The sequence below is a fragment of the Centroberyx gerrardi genome, chromosome 17, assembly GCF_048128805.1.
Source record: "Centroberyx gerrardi isolate f3 chromosome 17, fCenGer3.hap1.cur.20231027, whole genome shotgun sequence".
Taxonomy (NCBI): Eukaryota; Metazoa; Chordata; class Actinopteri; order Beryciformes; family Berycidae; genus Centroberyx; species Centroberyx gerrardi.
The window spans coordinates 9,846,498-9,862,878 of NC_136013.1; the positions used below are offsets into that span (position 1 = coordinate 9,846,498).

The 16,381-nt window shown below is 42.4% G+C and overlaps 1 protein-coding gene across 2 annotated transcripts; it reads right to left on the minus strand.

The window, feature by feature from the left end:
- Nucleotides 1-514: 514 nt before the first annotated feature.
- LOC139914013 (serine/threonine-protein phosphatase PP1-beta catalytic subunit-like) lies at nucleotides 515-15,892 on the minus strand. Of its 2 annotated transcripts, XR_011784743.2 has the most exons (9): nucleotides 15,841-15,892; nucleotides 11,355-11,486; nucleotides 4,665-4,895; nucleotides 4,423-4,527; nucleotides 4,182-4,253; nucleotides 3,687-3,838; nucleotides 2,657-2,791; nucleotides 1,886-2,522; nucleotides 515-1,825 (listed from the first exon to the last, which is right to left on the minus strand). XR_011784743.2 is itself a non-coding variant. In XM_071902194.2 (8 exons), the coding sequence occupies exons 1-8, from the start codon at nucleotides 15,890-15,892 to the stop codon at nucleotides 2,418-2,420; spliced, it is 984 nt and encodes a 327-aa protein (XP_071758295.1). In that variant the 3' UTR covers nucleotides 1,842-2,417. The 2 variants fall into 2 exon arrangements, 1 of the variants encoding a protein (XP_071758295.1); XM_071902194.2 differs by lacking the exon at nucleotides 515-1,825 and having other exon boundaries at nucleotides 1,842-2,522.
- Between the last annotated feature and the right edge of the window lie 489 nt (nucleotides 15,893-16,381).

Genomic DNA, 16,381 nt, shown 5'->3' on the forward strand with positions numbered 1-16,381 from the left:
AAGTCCTCTTCTACACCCTCGTTCTCCTAACGGTAGTGGTGTGTATCATCATAGTTTGGATCCTGCCTCACTTCCACCCGGGCTTGTTCTGCTTCCTCCTGGTGCCGACCTGCTGGTTCTATAAGGACCCACTGCAGAGAGCTTTGGACTGGGCTAAGAGGCGTCTGAGAAGCTGGGAACAGGCCCACTAGTATGAATTGACTCATTGGGTCAAAATGGGGCCACAAAAATAAATAAAATTCCCCTGGTTTTCAGTCATTTCTGTCATTAGTTTGTTTCTGTATAGTGACAGGCATCGTTTCACCCAACATTATTTTACATGAGTATAATTGCTCAATCGTTTTACCAGAGGTCACCCTTGTGTGGGACTTTTCTGCTTCATGCCAATAGAAAAGTGTAAAGTGGGTGTAAAATGTAACTTGAAAATGTCCAGCATTTCTTGACAGTATACAGAGACATACGTTTATGCAAATCAGTGCAATAAGGGAGGCAGCAACATTTTTAGTTTCATCCATTTTATTGAATTTATAGACTTTCAAACCAACTTGTACAAATTGCAAAACAGCTTTTGGTAACACCTCAGATTTTTTTTGTTATTAGGAAATAAATTAAGTGAATAAAAAGTAAACAATGTGAATAGAGTACATAGAAATACAACAGAAAGAATACAACAAAGAGCAAAAAAAAAAAAGAGGCAATTGTTTCACACAAAAAGTCTACTGCATCACTTATGCAGTGGACTGAAGCTGAATTGCCAACCAGGCTAATCGTTGGTCAGTAGAATAGACAACTGAAGTACCTCCTGATAGTAATGATACAGCATCTCGCGCCGGCAATGTAATTAAAAGCTCAACCTGGGCCGTCCATTCCGAATTTTGAAAAATAGGATTTCTGTACTGGCAATGTTTATACACCAGGTGGCATCACTATCACACAGTAATGCCAAAACCATCTGGCCCGCCCCCTCACCCACTCCTGACTCCTGCCAGTTTCCATATTTTGTACCTGAACAGATCGGGTGATGTAAAAGAGGGATGGCTGGCATTTCCCTTCAAAATCCTCAAAAGCGCAAACTTGACTTTTCTCTGTGCTCCTCAATTTTGTTAAGGATCGCTGACTGTGTGTTCGTAGCACTAAATGGTGCAGATATTGTAGAGCTTTTTGTGGAGCTTGCTTTTTAATTTGTATTATTTCTACATTTTAACACTGCACTTTAAAGGGTTAGACAAGTTACAAACTTGCAGCCAATGCTGTGAGGCATTTCCTACCCTCATGGGCTTCTATAAACAAAGGTCCAGACTAGCAAAGCACAATCCCATTAGCAGTTATTCCATTTATCCCATCCGGGTCCGTGGGTGAAATATTGACCATAAATAATTGTCCGGCTCAAATTGTGGAAAAGGCCTGTGCATGGACTAAACACATCAATTAATAGATCCGTCAGTGTCTTTCATTCTGAATCTATGGGGGAAAGTATCTTGACGAGAACGAATAATAAACAGACCCAGGAAAGCGTCACAGCCACCTGTATGTGAGAAGTGGCATGTTGTGTGGGTGTGGAGTCGAGGCACGGGGAGGCATGAGGGAGTGGAGGAGTCGTTGCCCACAGGGCGTTGTGTTCGGGTGGTGCGTCTACACTGCCAGCAGCATCTGATTAAGCCTGTGTGGTCCATTCAAGCCTGTCTCTGTTCACATTCTTTCCTTCACATGGGGAGGTGCACTTTTCCAATGGTTAAATATATCAAACGTGCGTGTGCACAAACACACACCTGCAAGTGCACGCACACACATGCTATAATGCTTTATTATGCTTTATTATTCCCATCTGGGATAATAAAATGACTGAACTGAACTAATGCGTTTGAAGTGTTAGCAATGTCAGAACTGTTGTAAGTGTGAGTCTATGAGTTCAGCGTCCCGCGGAAGTCTCAGTCAGCTGAAATTAAATGCGTCAGGAGGATTCTCACTGCTTTTGGAGAGATCAAGGCAAAACAACGTTCAATATCCATTTTGTTTTCAGTGGAGAAATCAAAAAGAATTCCTCTAACTCATTCACTTTTCCCCTCTCGACAGAGGAGGTGTTTCCTTACACAACGTGGATCCTCAGAGAACCTCAAATGGCATTGCAAGTAAAACCACAAATAGAATATTTGTTAATAATATCAAAAATACCAACAAACAGGCAAAAAAATAATACATCGATTGGTCACAGCAAATTTATGTACACATACATATTAAGAAAAGAGCTGTCAGTGGAGTCGGGGGGGAAAGGGGGTTAATGGGGAAGAAAGGGGAGAAAGATTGGGGCAATTAGATAAGCCCTGTACCTTCGCTATACAGGGGAGTTACTGGGGTTGCAGCGATGGACAGACTGAGGACGGATAGGGAGGAGGAGGGGGAGAGCCGAGGCTGCGTGTTCACCTCTTCTTAGGGGCTTGGGCAGTGCGGGGAGGGGTGACGGGCCGACCAGAGTTTACCCCACCGTACTGGTACTTGGCCTTCTTCTCTGAGGGCTTTAGGATCTTTAAACAAACACAGAGAGAGAAAAGGATAAGGCGTGCACGTGTGAGAGGGAGAGAGTGTGTATGATCATGAATGTCAAAAGGTTTGTTGCATGTAAACATGTCCATGTTTTTGTATAGCTGTGCGCGTGTACCTGGAAAGAGCACATGAGGGATTCATCAACGCTCATCATGCCGCCTGCGTTGTCAAACTCCCCACAGTAGTTTGGAGCAGAGAAAAGTGTGACCAGTTGGCGTTTGGCAAAGAACTCGTATCCATCCTCCACAACCTGTGAGAAGACACAAGATATTATTCCACCACCTACAGCAATCGATACCAAGAAACAGATCTGAAGCTAGCTTCAAAACACAGCCTGCCATCAAGGTTGAGTTTTATAAAACCTCCTACATCTGGATCAATACCAAACACCCAATTCAGAACCAAAATAACAGCAATAACACTGCATCACCATAATCAGATATGGAATCAAGGAATCAATAAGCATATACAGATTGTTTCTCTCCACTCTGAGTTTCCCATAGCATATTATAAATGTTATGAGTGATGCACAGCATGTTCTTTAATAGACTATAGCCAGATGCCTAATTGTTCCACCAGAAAATCACAGCTAATTTCACTTCAAAGAGGATAACATGACTCAATGGGTATGACAAACAATGCTGAAAGATGACAGCTATTTTCAGCAAGTCATTTTTCTTGACAATCTATTCACTGGCGAGAATATTTAAATAGCTGACAGTTCACAACGTTTGCGCTATGTCAGAGTGAAGGATGCATGGGAAAAAGAAGAGGGGAAACAGGAGATGAAGGAGGTGCGGCTAGGCTGCTCCGCTGGGGCTGTTAATATGTGGGTTGGCTATTAAGTGTCCATTATCTTCACATCAACCGCAGTCATTACTCATGCCAAAGAGCCACAGCCTGGTGGAAACAGTGTTCAACACAACCACCGTGTCTCTGCTACGTTTAATATCTCAAAATTGTAGAATGAAAATCAGACGTGTAAAAGAGGAAGTGATAGCTGTCATCCAAGTCCTCGGCTCATGCATTTTACGTCCCCAACAAAAAACACAGTTCACAATAGCTGTTTCCTTGCTGTGTGCTTCCTGTGTTTACACTTCACATGCACAAAACATCCAGCCATCCAATCTCCCCTCCCTAATTACCTGGTGGGCTCGGCAGATGAGGTCCAGGTCGTGGCGGTTGAGGAACTTGCTGACCACGTCGGCCCCGAAGGTGAAGGAGACGCCGCGGTCGTTCTCTCCCCAGCCCTGCACATCCTTGTCTGGGTCCGACCACAGCAGGTCACACAGCAGGCCTAAGACAGGCACAGGGAGGGGGCAGATGGAGAGGGAAGATGGAGAGAAGCAACACATACAGCGGGAAAAGAGTTGAAAGGAGAGCAAAGACAGGCAACAGGGAAGAATGCACAAGAGATGTAGCTGACTTCATTGCTGATGTAACACAGAGGATCTACTGCTGTAATAGTCTTTCATACAAGGAGAGTCTGTTCATTCAAAGGAAAATATTAAGACGTTAACATCAAAGACAAGATACCAGGGAGAAATCCAGTGGTATGTGCAAGAAGTGTGAGAACTGTGTGCGCGCTCACACACACACACACACACACACAGACACACAGACACACACACACATGGTACCTGTATCAGGCACATCTGTTGGCCTCATGATCCTGCGGATCTGTTCCATTGACTGCAAATCAGGCGATAGCCCTGCAATAGGAAATAAAGAGGTCACTTTTGGTTGAATAATGATGGTGCTGGTCCCATGGATATTACTTTGCTATATTAAGAACCGGGGTATCAAAAAGTGTCCAAGTCTAAGTTTTGGACAAATGAGGAAATGAGTGCAAACAGTAAACTATCTCTGCAGTTCCCTCACCTCCATGGCAGCAGAAGATCTTCTCATCGATAATAGCAGCAATGGGGAGGCAGTTGAAACAGTCTGTGAAGGTCTTCCACAACTTAATGTTGAACCTGCGCTTACCTGGTGGAGCGCATAAAGACACACACTATTAAAACCTGATTTAATATGTGCTTCAGGTGTGTTTGTGTGTTGTAAATGTTCGAGTGGTATATTCTCTGAAGCCTATCAGTGTTCAGGATGAGTCTATTTCTACTCACACTCGTCATAGAAGCCGTAGATGCGGTTGATGGAAGCACACTCATGGTTCCCTCTGAGCAGGAAAAAGTTCTCTGGGTATTTGATCTTGTAGGCCAGCAGCAGGCAGATGGTCTCCAGGGATTGTTTCCCTCTGTCCACGTAGTCGCCCAGGAAAAGGTAGTTTGCCTCTGGAGGGAAGCCACCATACTCAAACAGCCTCAGCAGGTCTGTGTACTGCCCATGGATATCACCTGAGGAGAAGGTGCGACAGGCAGGGGGAGACAAGGAGTTAATTCGGCCATTTAGGTGCAGTAAAGAGGACAGGCTGCTTGGTACAAAATGATTAAATGAAGTAGGCAGTGGCAGTACGAGGTACTGAGAGAAGAAAAGAGATGAGAGAGGAAACTAAGACTGCTGGGCAAAACCGAAAAAGGGAGAGGTCATTACAGAGCTAGCCTACATAGAGTGAGGAAAGGAGATGATGTAGAGGTCAAGGAGAGATGCAAGGACAGAGCCAAAGCAACTGCAGGAATTTGCACAAAAGGAAAGATATTTTCTTTTGTGCTCCGTCCCCATTAGCTCCCTCTCTCCAACCACATACTCATCCCCCCCCCCCCCCCCCCCCCCCACACACACACACACACACATACACACACACACACATACACACACACACACACACACACACACACACACACACACCTACTCCCCTCCCTCTGAATCATTCTTGATTCTCAGTGCACTACAGCACATGTGGGTTGATGGGGATACATGTCTGCGCACAGCTCTACAGGGCCTGCAGCCGCAAGCTCAAGGACACACACACACACACACACACACACATACAGAATGAGCCATCGCTAGTGCGACCAGATCAGTGCCAAGGCCCATGGGAAATGAGCTAGACAGGGAAAGAATACTGGCAATCCAGGTTAACCACTCAAACGAAGGACACACACATGCATGCACACAAACAACAACTCTAATCTTAACAACCTTCAGTGGGGTCCCAGGTCGCCTCCTTCTCTCTTCAATATCAGCCAGCCAGTGATGAACTTGAGACGCTCTTACCAGAGCAGAGGAACTCTGCAGGGGAGCCTCCCTTCTTAACCTAACCAAGACCTGGTTCCTTTTATATCCTCATGCACCAGCTGAAGAGCTGCTCTAATTTGGGCTAAGTGCTCCAGACAGAGATGACTGCAGAGAGCCTCTCCAGATAGGCTAAGACAATAATAATAGGCTTTTTCATGACCAAGATGGAGTGGAAATTCATATGCCAATTCTTTTTTATAACAACCCTTCATTACAAGGTGGCACCAAATACAAATCAGATGAAATAATAGGCCTTCTTAAACTCCACAGCAGTTTGGCCCTGAGATTAGAATGGCCAAAGAAAATTGCAAGTTTTGTAGCTTAAGTCTTGAGGGTGGCTGTTATGGCCCTCTATTTTATGGTGCCCTCCAGTGCTATGGGCACTAAAACCAAACCACTTCAGTGGCACTAAAATATGGCAATGGGCCTACATTTGTTTATGAAATGTGTTATATGTTAGGAGGGGCACGCAAACACGTGAACTTCCATGCAAACGAGTGATTGCTGTTTGTCTTCAAATCCTATTTTGAGTTTCACTTCCTACAAGAGAGTGAAACGGTGGAGGCAGGTGGATCTGATACCAGGCTTAATATCTGTGTCAGAGAATTTCACAGAAACTATGCAAAACTATGTATGACACCAAGAATCATGTGTAGCATGATTTTTTTTCCAGGATCTCAGTTTTTTTATTTTAAACATAGCTTCCATTTATTTCTAGCAGGAGATTACTGCTTCCCTGCATTCCAAATCACATCATCTGGATGTTAGATCTCTCTAATGGACAAAAATGAGTCATATCTCAATTATTTTGTCCATGGACATACATAATGGTCTGAGTCTACACTGTATAGAACAGAAAGATAATGGATTGGATTAGTATTCAGTATTGGCAAAAGGAAGGTAGTGGCCTGTAATACTGTGCAACAAGTACACAGCACAGTAACGACATGCTAATATTTCTCAGCCATTTACAAGACCATGAGGAACAACAATCCCTTCTTCAGCCATCTAGCCTATGTTGGCCCAAATCCAAGCCAAGCATAGAGTAGTTAGTGGCTACATTTCACATTTGAGTGCAAGGTTTACATGACTTCTCCTCAACCCCACACTGAAAGCTCCTACATGACTGGATGCAGCCCAGGTTGTTTTGAGCTTGAATTTGAGGGCTTCACCGGGATTGGCTTTCCAGGGGGTAGCACCCTGCCTGCCCTCTCACAATGAATTGCGAGATGAGGGTGAATAATTTACACAGCCTGTCCCTGCAGTGTCAAAACAGCCCCGAGAATAGCAGCACAGAGATTTAGGGTTTATAAAGAAACGCTGAGGAGGGAAAAGGCTAAAAGAGAGACGCTCAAGCCAAGGCCAGTGTTATAAATAAGAATTGTCTCAGGAAGACAAAAACATATAGACGCCATGTTGATACCAGAGTTCTCGAATAATAAATGTACACAGTAATGCATCATAATGACACCTTTGGTTCATGATTTACGCCAAGCAAGCATGGTTCATAAAACGTTATTTATGGGAAAAGCACATATAGTAAATATCTGTAACCTTGCTGAAAATGCCATGCTCCTCTGCGCTGAATGAGCAGGCCAGTAGGCTTTAGTTAAGTCGGATCAGCAATAATCAAATAACAAACAAAAGAAAACAACATAGCTTATATTGCCCAAGCATTTGGATACTGGTACTTGGGTAATAAAGCTGTAATCCTGTGTGCTGTTGCATGCCCAAATATCCTATTTAGCCTGTTAATAAACTTGTTCAAAATCACCCAGATGGAAAACCAAAACCAGTGTGAAAAAATTAATTAATATTGCTTAATTAATATTCATATTTTTTCAAATTAACATAGTACATAAAAAATAATAAAAAATAAAAACACAAAAGAAAAATCAGGCTGGGGAATGAATACCAGCCACCAGCCAAATGCTGGTAAATAATGGCTGAGGTAGTTAAGTTTATTTTCTCTATCAGCCACTTCGGCAGGTGTCCATCATTTGAAGTACTATTATATTTAAAATAGAGTTGGCTCATGCCCAGAGATAGTGGAGAGGTCAAGTCCCCTGCCTCTGCACCACATGTGTTCTCCCACTGGCTGAGCACAGAGCTTTCTCTCCTGCCTCCCCCCCCTTCTCTCCTGGGTACCCCTCTCTACTTTCCAGTTGTCTAAATAAAGAATAAAAATACCAAAAGGTGAGTGGACTAGTCTAGTGCAAAGTCCAGTTGGCTGGTAAAATAGTGAAAGTGACTGGCGAATTCTGGGATGTACCAGCTACTACGGCCAATGCATGAAAAAATTGTTTTTGCCTCTCTGACAGGTTTGAGTTTCATCTAATTCCAGGTTCTGTATCCACACACACACACACACACACACACACACACACACACACACACACACACACACACACACACAGTGTGCATGGTTTTGACCTTTCTTCAGATAATCTAACAGCTCAACAAATCGATTAGTTTGCTCTTATTGCAACACTATAACTATTATAGTTAAAACGGTTATTTTGGTGGATATGTTGTTCATAGTTGTTATGATTATTTGTCTCAAATGATTTAAGTAAACAAATAATCATCTTATAGACACATCTTGACTATTTTCAAATAGGGTTCGATTATTTTAAAGTGTCAAGGAACATCATACTTATTTCCAAATAAAACAAATATATAAAATAAATAGGCTACATAAAAGAAAAGCAAAGTACATTCTCAGGATTTTTTCTTTCTGTATTAAAATTGCGCTACACCGTGACATGTCAAGTCAAGTCAAGTTTATTTATATAGCCCTTTATCACAAGCATGTCTCAGAGGACTTTACAGAGAATGTGTCTAGCTAGGTCTAGCTAAACACAATCAGTGGTGAACAAACTTCTGTAGGACAAACAGCGAAAAACACAAGGTAGGCAAGAGCAGACATCACCCTTATTGTGTAAGCTCTGTCACCTGCAAAGCTGTCTTGGGTCGAAGTGTGCCAGTGGCATTTAGGTTAGCATGTAAGGGAGAGTAAGAGCAGAACCTGATCCATGTGGCCTTAGTAAATAATTAAAAGCAAACATTGTTTGGTGTATTGAGTCAGTATCAGTGCTCTGAAAGCCTGTCATCACAGCCGTGGGTTAAAGGCAAACTATCAGCCGGGGGTTAGAAGTTCAGCAACAAAACAAAGAAAGCAGAGGAAAAGGCCAGAGAAACCTTACAGAGTGATACAAACAGCAATAGCTTAAACTCATGGATAATTTATTGGACCGAGGTTAGGTTCTACATGGAGGAAGCTGGCATTCAGGGCCTTTAAAACGTCAGCTGATTTGACCAATGTCGTGTTAACCGCATGGAAAACGCTGCTCCCTCTAATTAGCAAACATGCAATTTGATATGTCAAACGGTATCAAGTCAAGATCTGTAATGACATGCTATCAAATGACTATCAGCAGTGCTTCTCATGTCTACATTCAATTAGAATACAAAACGCTGCCATCTGAAGCTGCTATTTGGCCCAGGAGTTGATAACAATCCCACAACAGCAACAGTGTGTGGGAGGGAGCTGGCATGAAGGCTGCCACAAATGGACAATGTGTAGGCCTGAGCCCGTGCGTTTCTAAGCGGGCATGTGTATGTTGGACCTGCGCATAAATTACTCAGTCCAGAGAGGGAGAGTTGTGTGCAGTTGCTACGCTGGAGGAAAGAGATAAAGCATGTGGGAGTGTGCCGAGATGCACTGGAGCCACCAAGAGATAGAGATAGCGCTTGTTATTTCAACTGTTGAGAAGGAATTGAGTTGCCGTAGTGTGATGAATGTGCAACTCTGTGCTCCGGCTGGGTCTGTCTACATTATGTGTGTAAGAGGGTGATACACAATATGTGTGTGTGTGCGCAATCCCCAGTAACAGTGACTTAATGTGGCCCAGGCAGAGGGAGTGTTAAATCGGTCTGGTTATATAAGTAAATTCCAAGCTGCATCAAACCAATAGATTGTTGCTCTGGGGTCTGGAGATTACGCTCCGGAGAGTGGGAGCATGCTCTTTGCCCACCCGACCCTTCAGAGGCCGAACCCAGCTTTCTGCCTCAGCCATACTTGGTCACTGTTTTCCCACTGACTCCCCAGTCATGTCTGGCTAGAGAAAGCATGACAACACTTGGGTATTGAAGAACGTGGATTCAATGGAGATGACTCATTGTGTGCAGCAGGGCTTGTTCATCATGTGTGAGAGGGGGTTGTGCTCCTCGACTTTCAGGCTCTGAAATTTGCTCTGTCAGTAGATATAGAATAGTCCAATAGAATACATGCAAAAAATCAATTGAACACCTGCTGATAAGCTGTTCATTCAGTGAAGTAAGTGTAATTTGCAATATAATATCACAGATAATATAGGAGGCAGAAACAAATAACCCAATAGATAAAGTGCAACCACTCTATTATTATTGTGCGTAGTAGTAGTAGTAGTAGTAGTAGTAATAGTGGTGGTAGTAGTAGTGTTATGCGTGTGTGTGTGGTTCTGAAAATCATGTGTTACAAACATAACATTCAACAGTGATCCATTACTGACAAAAAAGAAGTGAAAACAAAAGGTATTGGGTAGATGAATCAATAGTAAACTACAATAGATAGCCTAGATGAAAGCCTCTATCCCGGAGTTACGCTAATGTTAGAACTGGAACTGAAACACAATATGTAACAACTAAACAACTGCTGACTGTCTGCATTTCAGGCAGACACACTCAACTGTGATTTAACTGCAATATACACAGTACTTTTTTTTCTTTCTGGGAGTGTACCGTGGGCTGTCATGAGTTATCAAATAATGAATCATCCTTGCCAATTTCGAGTGCAGTGTGTCGAATCGAATCAAACTGGCGAGTGGGGGCAATGCATAACTCTGTGAGTAGCACTGCATTCATGTTCACCTCATATCCGAATGTTGTGCAATTTTTCATATATCTGACAACTAGAAAGGTACTGTCTAGCATATGCCATTACAAACGCATGCAAGCAGTTTGGAGCGTAGAATCATGATTTGCACTTTTGTTTTCACAATACAGGGCTCTGTCAGATTGGATGAGTTGCAACAATAGAAACGCGTCTTTTTCCTGCAGTGCCACAGCGCTATAACAAAGTGAAAAAACAATGTGGACATGTCTGATGTGCGCCTACAAGGTTCCTAACATCAACGGACTGATCAGATTTGAGGAAATTGCCCGTACTGAAAACAATAATTTCTATGAAAAATCTGTCTGGATGAGGGGACAGGAATCTGCTATCTGGCTGGCAGCCTGTGCTTGTGTAAAGCATTGAAATGTGTATTTTCAATTATTTTCAGAGATTGTGCTTCTGACTTTCCCTCCTTTGCTCGTAAACCTTTCAATTTAGAAGTGCTTTTGCACCTTGGAAGAAATGTCACTGTATAGGCCTGCATAGCCCACACAGAGAGGGAGAGAGAGCTAGGAGAGAGAGATGAACAACAAGAACAAAAAAGGGTAAGGAACAGAAAAGCAAACGGAGATTAAGAGAGTATGAGAGAATGTCTGAGAATGAAAAATCCTACAAATGATAGAAAGTGAAAGATGGAGAGAAAACGGCCTAGAACAAGGACAGAAATGGCCCTGGCACTGACCACAGATCTTGAGCGGAGCCTCAAGCTCCAGCAGGATGGGCTGGCTGAGGAAGATCTCCCTGGATTTGATGCAGAGTCCCCGCACCTCTGCCTCGGTCATCTGGACTATCTTCCCCGGGCGACATCCCCGCACTGCAGAGGAGAGAGAGACATTGTCATTATTAGCAATGATTGTTATAATCATTATCATCGTTACTGTAGAAGCACTGGCAACCAAGGACGCCACAATCTTCATCAGAAGGAGGCCTTGGTTACATTCACTTGCCACAAAAATCACATCTAGGCTGATACTTAGGGCACAACCGTAATGTAATCTCAAAAATCTGTTAACAAGCAGTGCTGCTGAGCTGTGTGCTTAGTGTTTCGGTAGTTTCATGCAGCTTAGCCTCAGCTCCACTTAAGAAACCCCATGAACAGAGCTGCTGCTTGGACTGTGAGCGCAGCTTGCTTCTTCAGCACTGGTGAGGGTTTATTGGCTGTGTAGTTGCACTGTTAGCCTAAGCTTACTTTCTGGATCGCCGCCATGGTTCAGGGTGCAGATTTATCTTAAAACGATGAACAGAGGAGTGAAAATTGCATTTGGCTACAGTCAGCAGTTGAAATAGTCAGAAAGATATGCTGAAGCCGAGATTAGAACATGAAAACATTTGTTTCCTTATTAGGTTACCTTGTGGCTGGAATCTATGACCAAAGTTACGTTCCATTTAGTTTGAAAATAAGGATGAAGGATGAAGGATGAACTGAATTTATGGTACTTATGTTGTGTCTACATTAGGATAGTCTGCCTTTCCAAAAAAACACTGTGTCTTTGACATACAAAGGGGCCAGCCTGGCTCAAGCAGACTTCTAAATTATTGATTTGCGGTTTATTGATTTTATCATAATTACCCTAGGTCTGCCCAAAACATTCTCAATGATGGCAGCCTTTGAATAATAGCACACACAGTCAGTCAAATTTGACATGATGTAGCTACAAGTACTACTGACCTGTGCCAAAGGTAGACATTGGCTAAATGCAAATTAATAAATAATAGCCTGAAGAATGGTGTTGTAATGTCAACAGTGACTAATTGTGCCTCTTGATGATATTAATACATGGATGGCCACAGTTTCTCAGCACACACAGAAAATCAAAGCACTGCAGAAAGATGAGCAATTGGTGATGGGCACAATAGCGATGAACAAATCCATGACTGAGAAATTATGTAATAACTAGCCGTTTTAGTATTGCCTTAAAGCTACACGCCCACTGCAGATTCCAATATAGACCTAGGCCTAGTGAAAACAAATTTGTGTTAGTCAAGAGTGTCAGTTCCCTTAAAGTGTTTTTCTCTCTGCCTTTTTGTTTCCTCAAAGGATGACAAATTATAGAATGGCCTCACAGGGAGCAGTTTAAGATGGATTAACTGATGTATTGGTGAGGCATCCCCACAGCTTAGCGTGCGCGTGCATACATACATACACGCGCACACACACACATCCTAGATACACACTGTGCACTCACACTGACTCTCACTGTCTCATTAGTCATGTAATCCAACTCTAAATCTGAGAGAGAAGTGACTAAATGAGAGGAACATGGACGGCCGCAGACAGACAGATTCTGTGTGACAAAACATACCAGTCTAAGCTCAAACAACCTCAGTACAGTGTTGTTTCACACCATCAATTTCACACAGTCAGTCTTCTTATCATCCATCTATGTGCTGCCTTACACCTAACACCCAAGTGCGATGTATGTCATACAGCATGAAATTGCAGCAGCAGAGCTCTTCACTCAGCAGCAGAACTGAGCGAGCTAAGCTTGGTTGCTTAGCCGGCTCGGCTTTAACACTGAAGCCTTCGCTGTTAACACTTCTGCAGGCTGGCACTTTTAAAAGCGATTAGGTTCTTAAGACCATCGAGGGGCAAAGGCTAAAATGAAGCAATGACAAGGATTTGCTGCCATCATAAACCAAATTGTGTGTGTGTGTGTGTGTGTGTGTGTGTGTGTACACGTGTCTAGGGAAAGTGACATAGTGTTCCATAAAGCTTAACTCCACTGAATAAGCAATCTCAGACAGATACTTGGCTGTTCCTCAAGACCAAATTTTCCATAGGGTAGGTTATTATGTAATGTTGAAATGCAGAATAAAACCTAAAGTCTTTCTACACTGGCTGTGAGAGAAACTCAGAAGAGAGACTTCCTGCTTCGCCTCTTGAGATGGTAACACTGGGCTTGGCCTCCAACGGAAAGACAACAACTGAAAACATCTGCCAATTCAATGCACAGACAGAACATTGCGGGCAGTAGAAAGAACACAAACAGCTATCTAGAGCCAATATAATGCTTTCTTTAGTGAGACGGCACACAACTCAAATAAAGGAAACTGCCAAATTAAAAGAAACATCTGGATAAACAAAGGATACAAAGCTTTTTTTAACCTGGTTCTGGTTCTTGTAATGGTCAGATCCACTCAACCATTTAGAACAGGGTTTCTTAAATGTTTTCAGACCAGGCCCAAATGAGGACTATTTTCTTCTTGCAACTTGTGGTTTAAAGTAGGAATTGGCATTTTCAATTATTTTCAAAAGTTCAAACAAACTTGTCGGCTGAGAAAAGTAAACTTTTCGCAGTCACCGGCCATCAAAAGCCAATCAGACTTCCGTCCATGCTTGTTTCCCTACTAATTTTGTTTCACGAACAATAGTTCCGCCTGCCAAGTGCAAAATGGACCAGAAGTTGATTACAGCCATCCAAAGCCTCCCAGTTGTCTACAAGTTTTATTAGAAAGACTGCAGGAACACACATCTAAAAACAATGCTTAGAAAATGGTTTGGGGTTGATGGCAAGCTCTGAAGTAATGTTACTGACTTTTTTTCGGTTTACTTTCAATTATTCCAAATTAGCACGTGCTAGCTAGCCATGTTAACTCATCAACACAATGTAACATTATGAAAGGCAACACCAAAGCAACAAAAAATACATGATTTGACTGTCCAAAACTTTGCTCACATGGTGAACACAGGGTGAGACTACGTTTTCCAGCAACCATCAATGAAACCCCAAATGCTAGCATTTAATATGCTGGAATGGTGTCTCATCCTTCCAGAAGAGTCACATATACTGATGGAAACTAAGCCAAGGAGTGCTGAAGATGCTTTGTAGTCTAGTCTGACTCAACACCGTATCTCACAGGGGAACAGAAAATACTCCTTCCACTTCAGAGCTGGTGGACAGTCAACACAATAGGTTTTTCCCTCATCCCCTTTGCCAAGCCCAAAACGTGGTCCTTGTACCTAAACAAAATCCCCTTTGTTTCCCATGTGGGTGCAAAGGCAAAAAAATGCAAGCTAACATATAGAAGACGCCTAGTTTTGAACAGCACCGTGTATTGTGATGGATTTAAGAAACACAAAGGCTCACAGGGGTTTTTGTTGTCTTCAATATTTCTCCTATGCTGACAGAGATAGTCTGTGTCAGTGTTTTCTTTATTTTGGCACTTGTTATATCCACTTGCACAAAGGTATTTAACAGGAATGTACATCGCAGGCCCTGTGGGCATATGTGTATTGAATCACAACAACCTGCCCACTAACACACCTACAAACCCAGTGTGGAAGATAGATAAGGTTAAATACCTTCACAAAGTTGATAAGTCATATTAGCTAGGATGTAGTGACAAATCGTACCTAATGTCAGATGATGGGGTTGGGCATATATTCGTGTTTTAAAATGTATTTCTAATGTAGGATCTAGCTGCCAACACAATTTCCCTCTCAGTAATGTGACATGAACAACACTAGCTACCTAGCGAAATGTATACAACCAGTATGTTATTACGTTAACTTATATACAGCGGTTTATTTGTAAAAAAAAATAAAAAAAATGTATCGTGTCAAGGGCAGAGGGGACAAAAGGGGTGATCTCACGTTAGTAAACTAATGTTAGGTGATAGATGAGACGTTTGTGCTATGATGACAGCTGACTCTAGGTTTAATTTTAATGTTCAAATCAAACGTTACGTATGACACAAGACAAAATGCTGACTTCAAATGTACAGCTGGGTCTCCCGCCCCAGCCCCTCTATCTCTGCATAGCAACCATCCAAAATTCGGCAAAGAAATGAGCAGAATACAACACGAATCCGACAGTGTTGAACCACATGCTAAAGTAAAGCATATGACATTAGCAAATTTGGTGTGAAAAGTAATGTAATACGATGAACGCTAAGCAGAAAAATGTAGGCGTTCACTGCTGATGGACTGTTTATAAACACGGCAAGCTAACGTTAGCCAAAGCTAGCCGGCGATACAACGTAATATGAGCTAGCTAGCTAACCTTAACGCTACTAGCTAACGCTGCCTGAATTAAAACAGCTTGACAAATTGACAATTTCTGGTTTTGTGAAACAATCGTGGTGGGTGCAGAATCATCTTCAGACCCGGCTTACAGAAAAGTAAAGGGCTAGCTAATCAAACATTAAGGATTGTCTAAATTGTTCACCTTCCAGAAGCCGAGAGATGATGCTATCCACGTTCAGTTCACCCTCCGCCATCTTCACACTGATGTTTCAGAACGCTGGCCCGTTCAATTCCCCCACCAGACGCCAGGAGGAGCTGTTGTGTCAATAAATGTTTGTTTACTGCCTAATGAATTATTATGGCAAAACAGTAATCATCATAGATGGTAATCAGGGATGTAGTAGAGGGTAAACCCATTTAAACTCGGTTTACTCACCTTTTTATCTGTGGAATGGAGTTTACTCACAGTTTTAGGCTGACATAAATCTGTATGATGTAAATTCCCAGTATACATCTTATTAAGTAATATCAAACTGATTAGTTGTGAGCATAGGATTTTTTGAGGGAAAAAAGGCATAAATAAGTGCTTTTCTGAAAGTACATTTTAAATAATGGTTGGCTGCCATATAATGATTACTGACTAGAGGTTATAGTTTACCTGCCTTTGTAATTATCACCATATCACTGATGGTAATGATGCAGCTAATACATGTAAAGTGTACTGTACTCCAAGCAGAGTAGTT

Excerpts from the sequence above, each read along its gene's own strand:
- LOC139914013 (XM_071902194.2), bottom strand. The coding sequence starts at position 15,892 with ATGGCGGAGGGTGAACTGAACGTGGATAGCATCATCTCTCGGCTTCTG. Across the intron at positions 11,487-15,840 it reads CATCTCTCGGCTTCTGGAAG|TGCGGGGATGTCGCCCGGGG; the intron begins GTGAACAATTTA and ends TCTCCTCTGCAG. Across the intron at positions 4,528-4,664 it reads CTACGGCTTCTATGACGAGT|GTAAGCGCAGGTTCAACATT; the intron begins GTGAGTAGAAAT and ends GCGCTCCACCAG.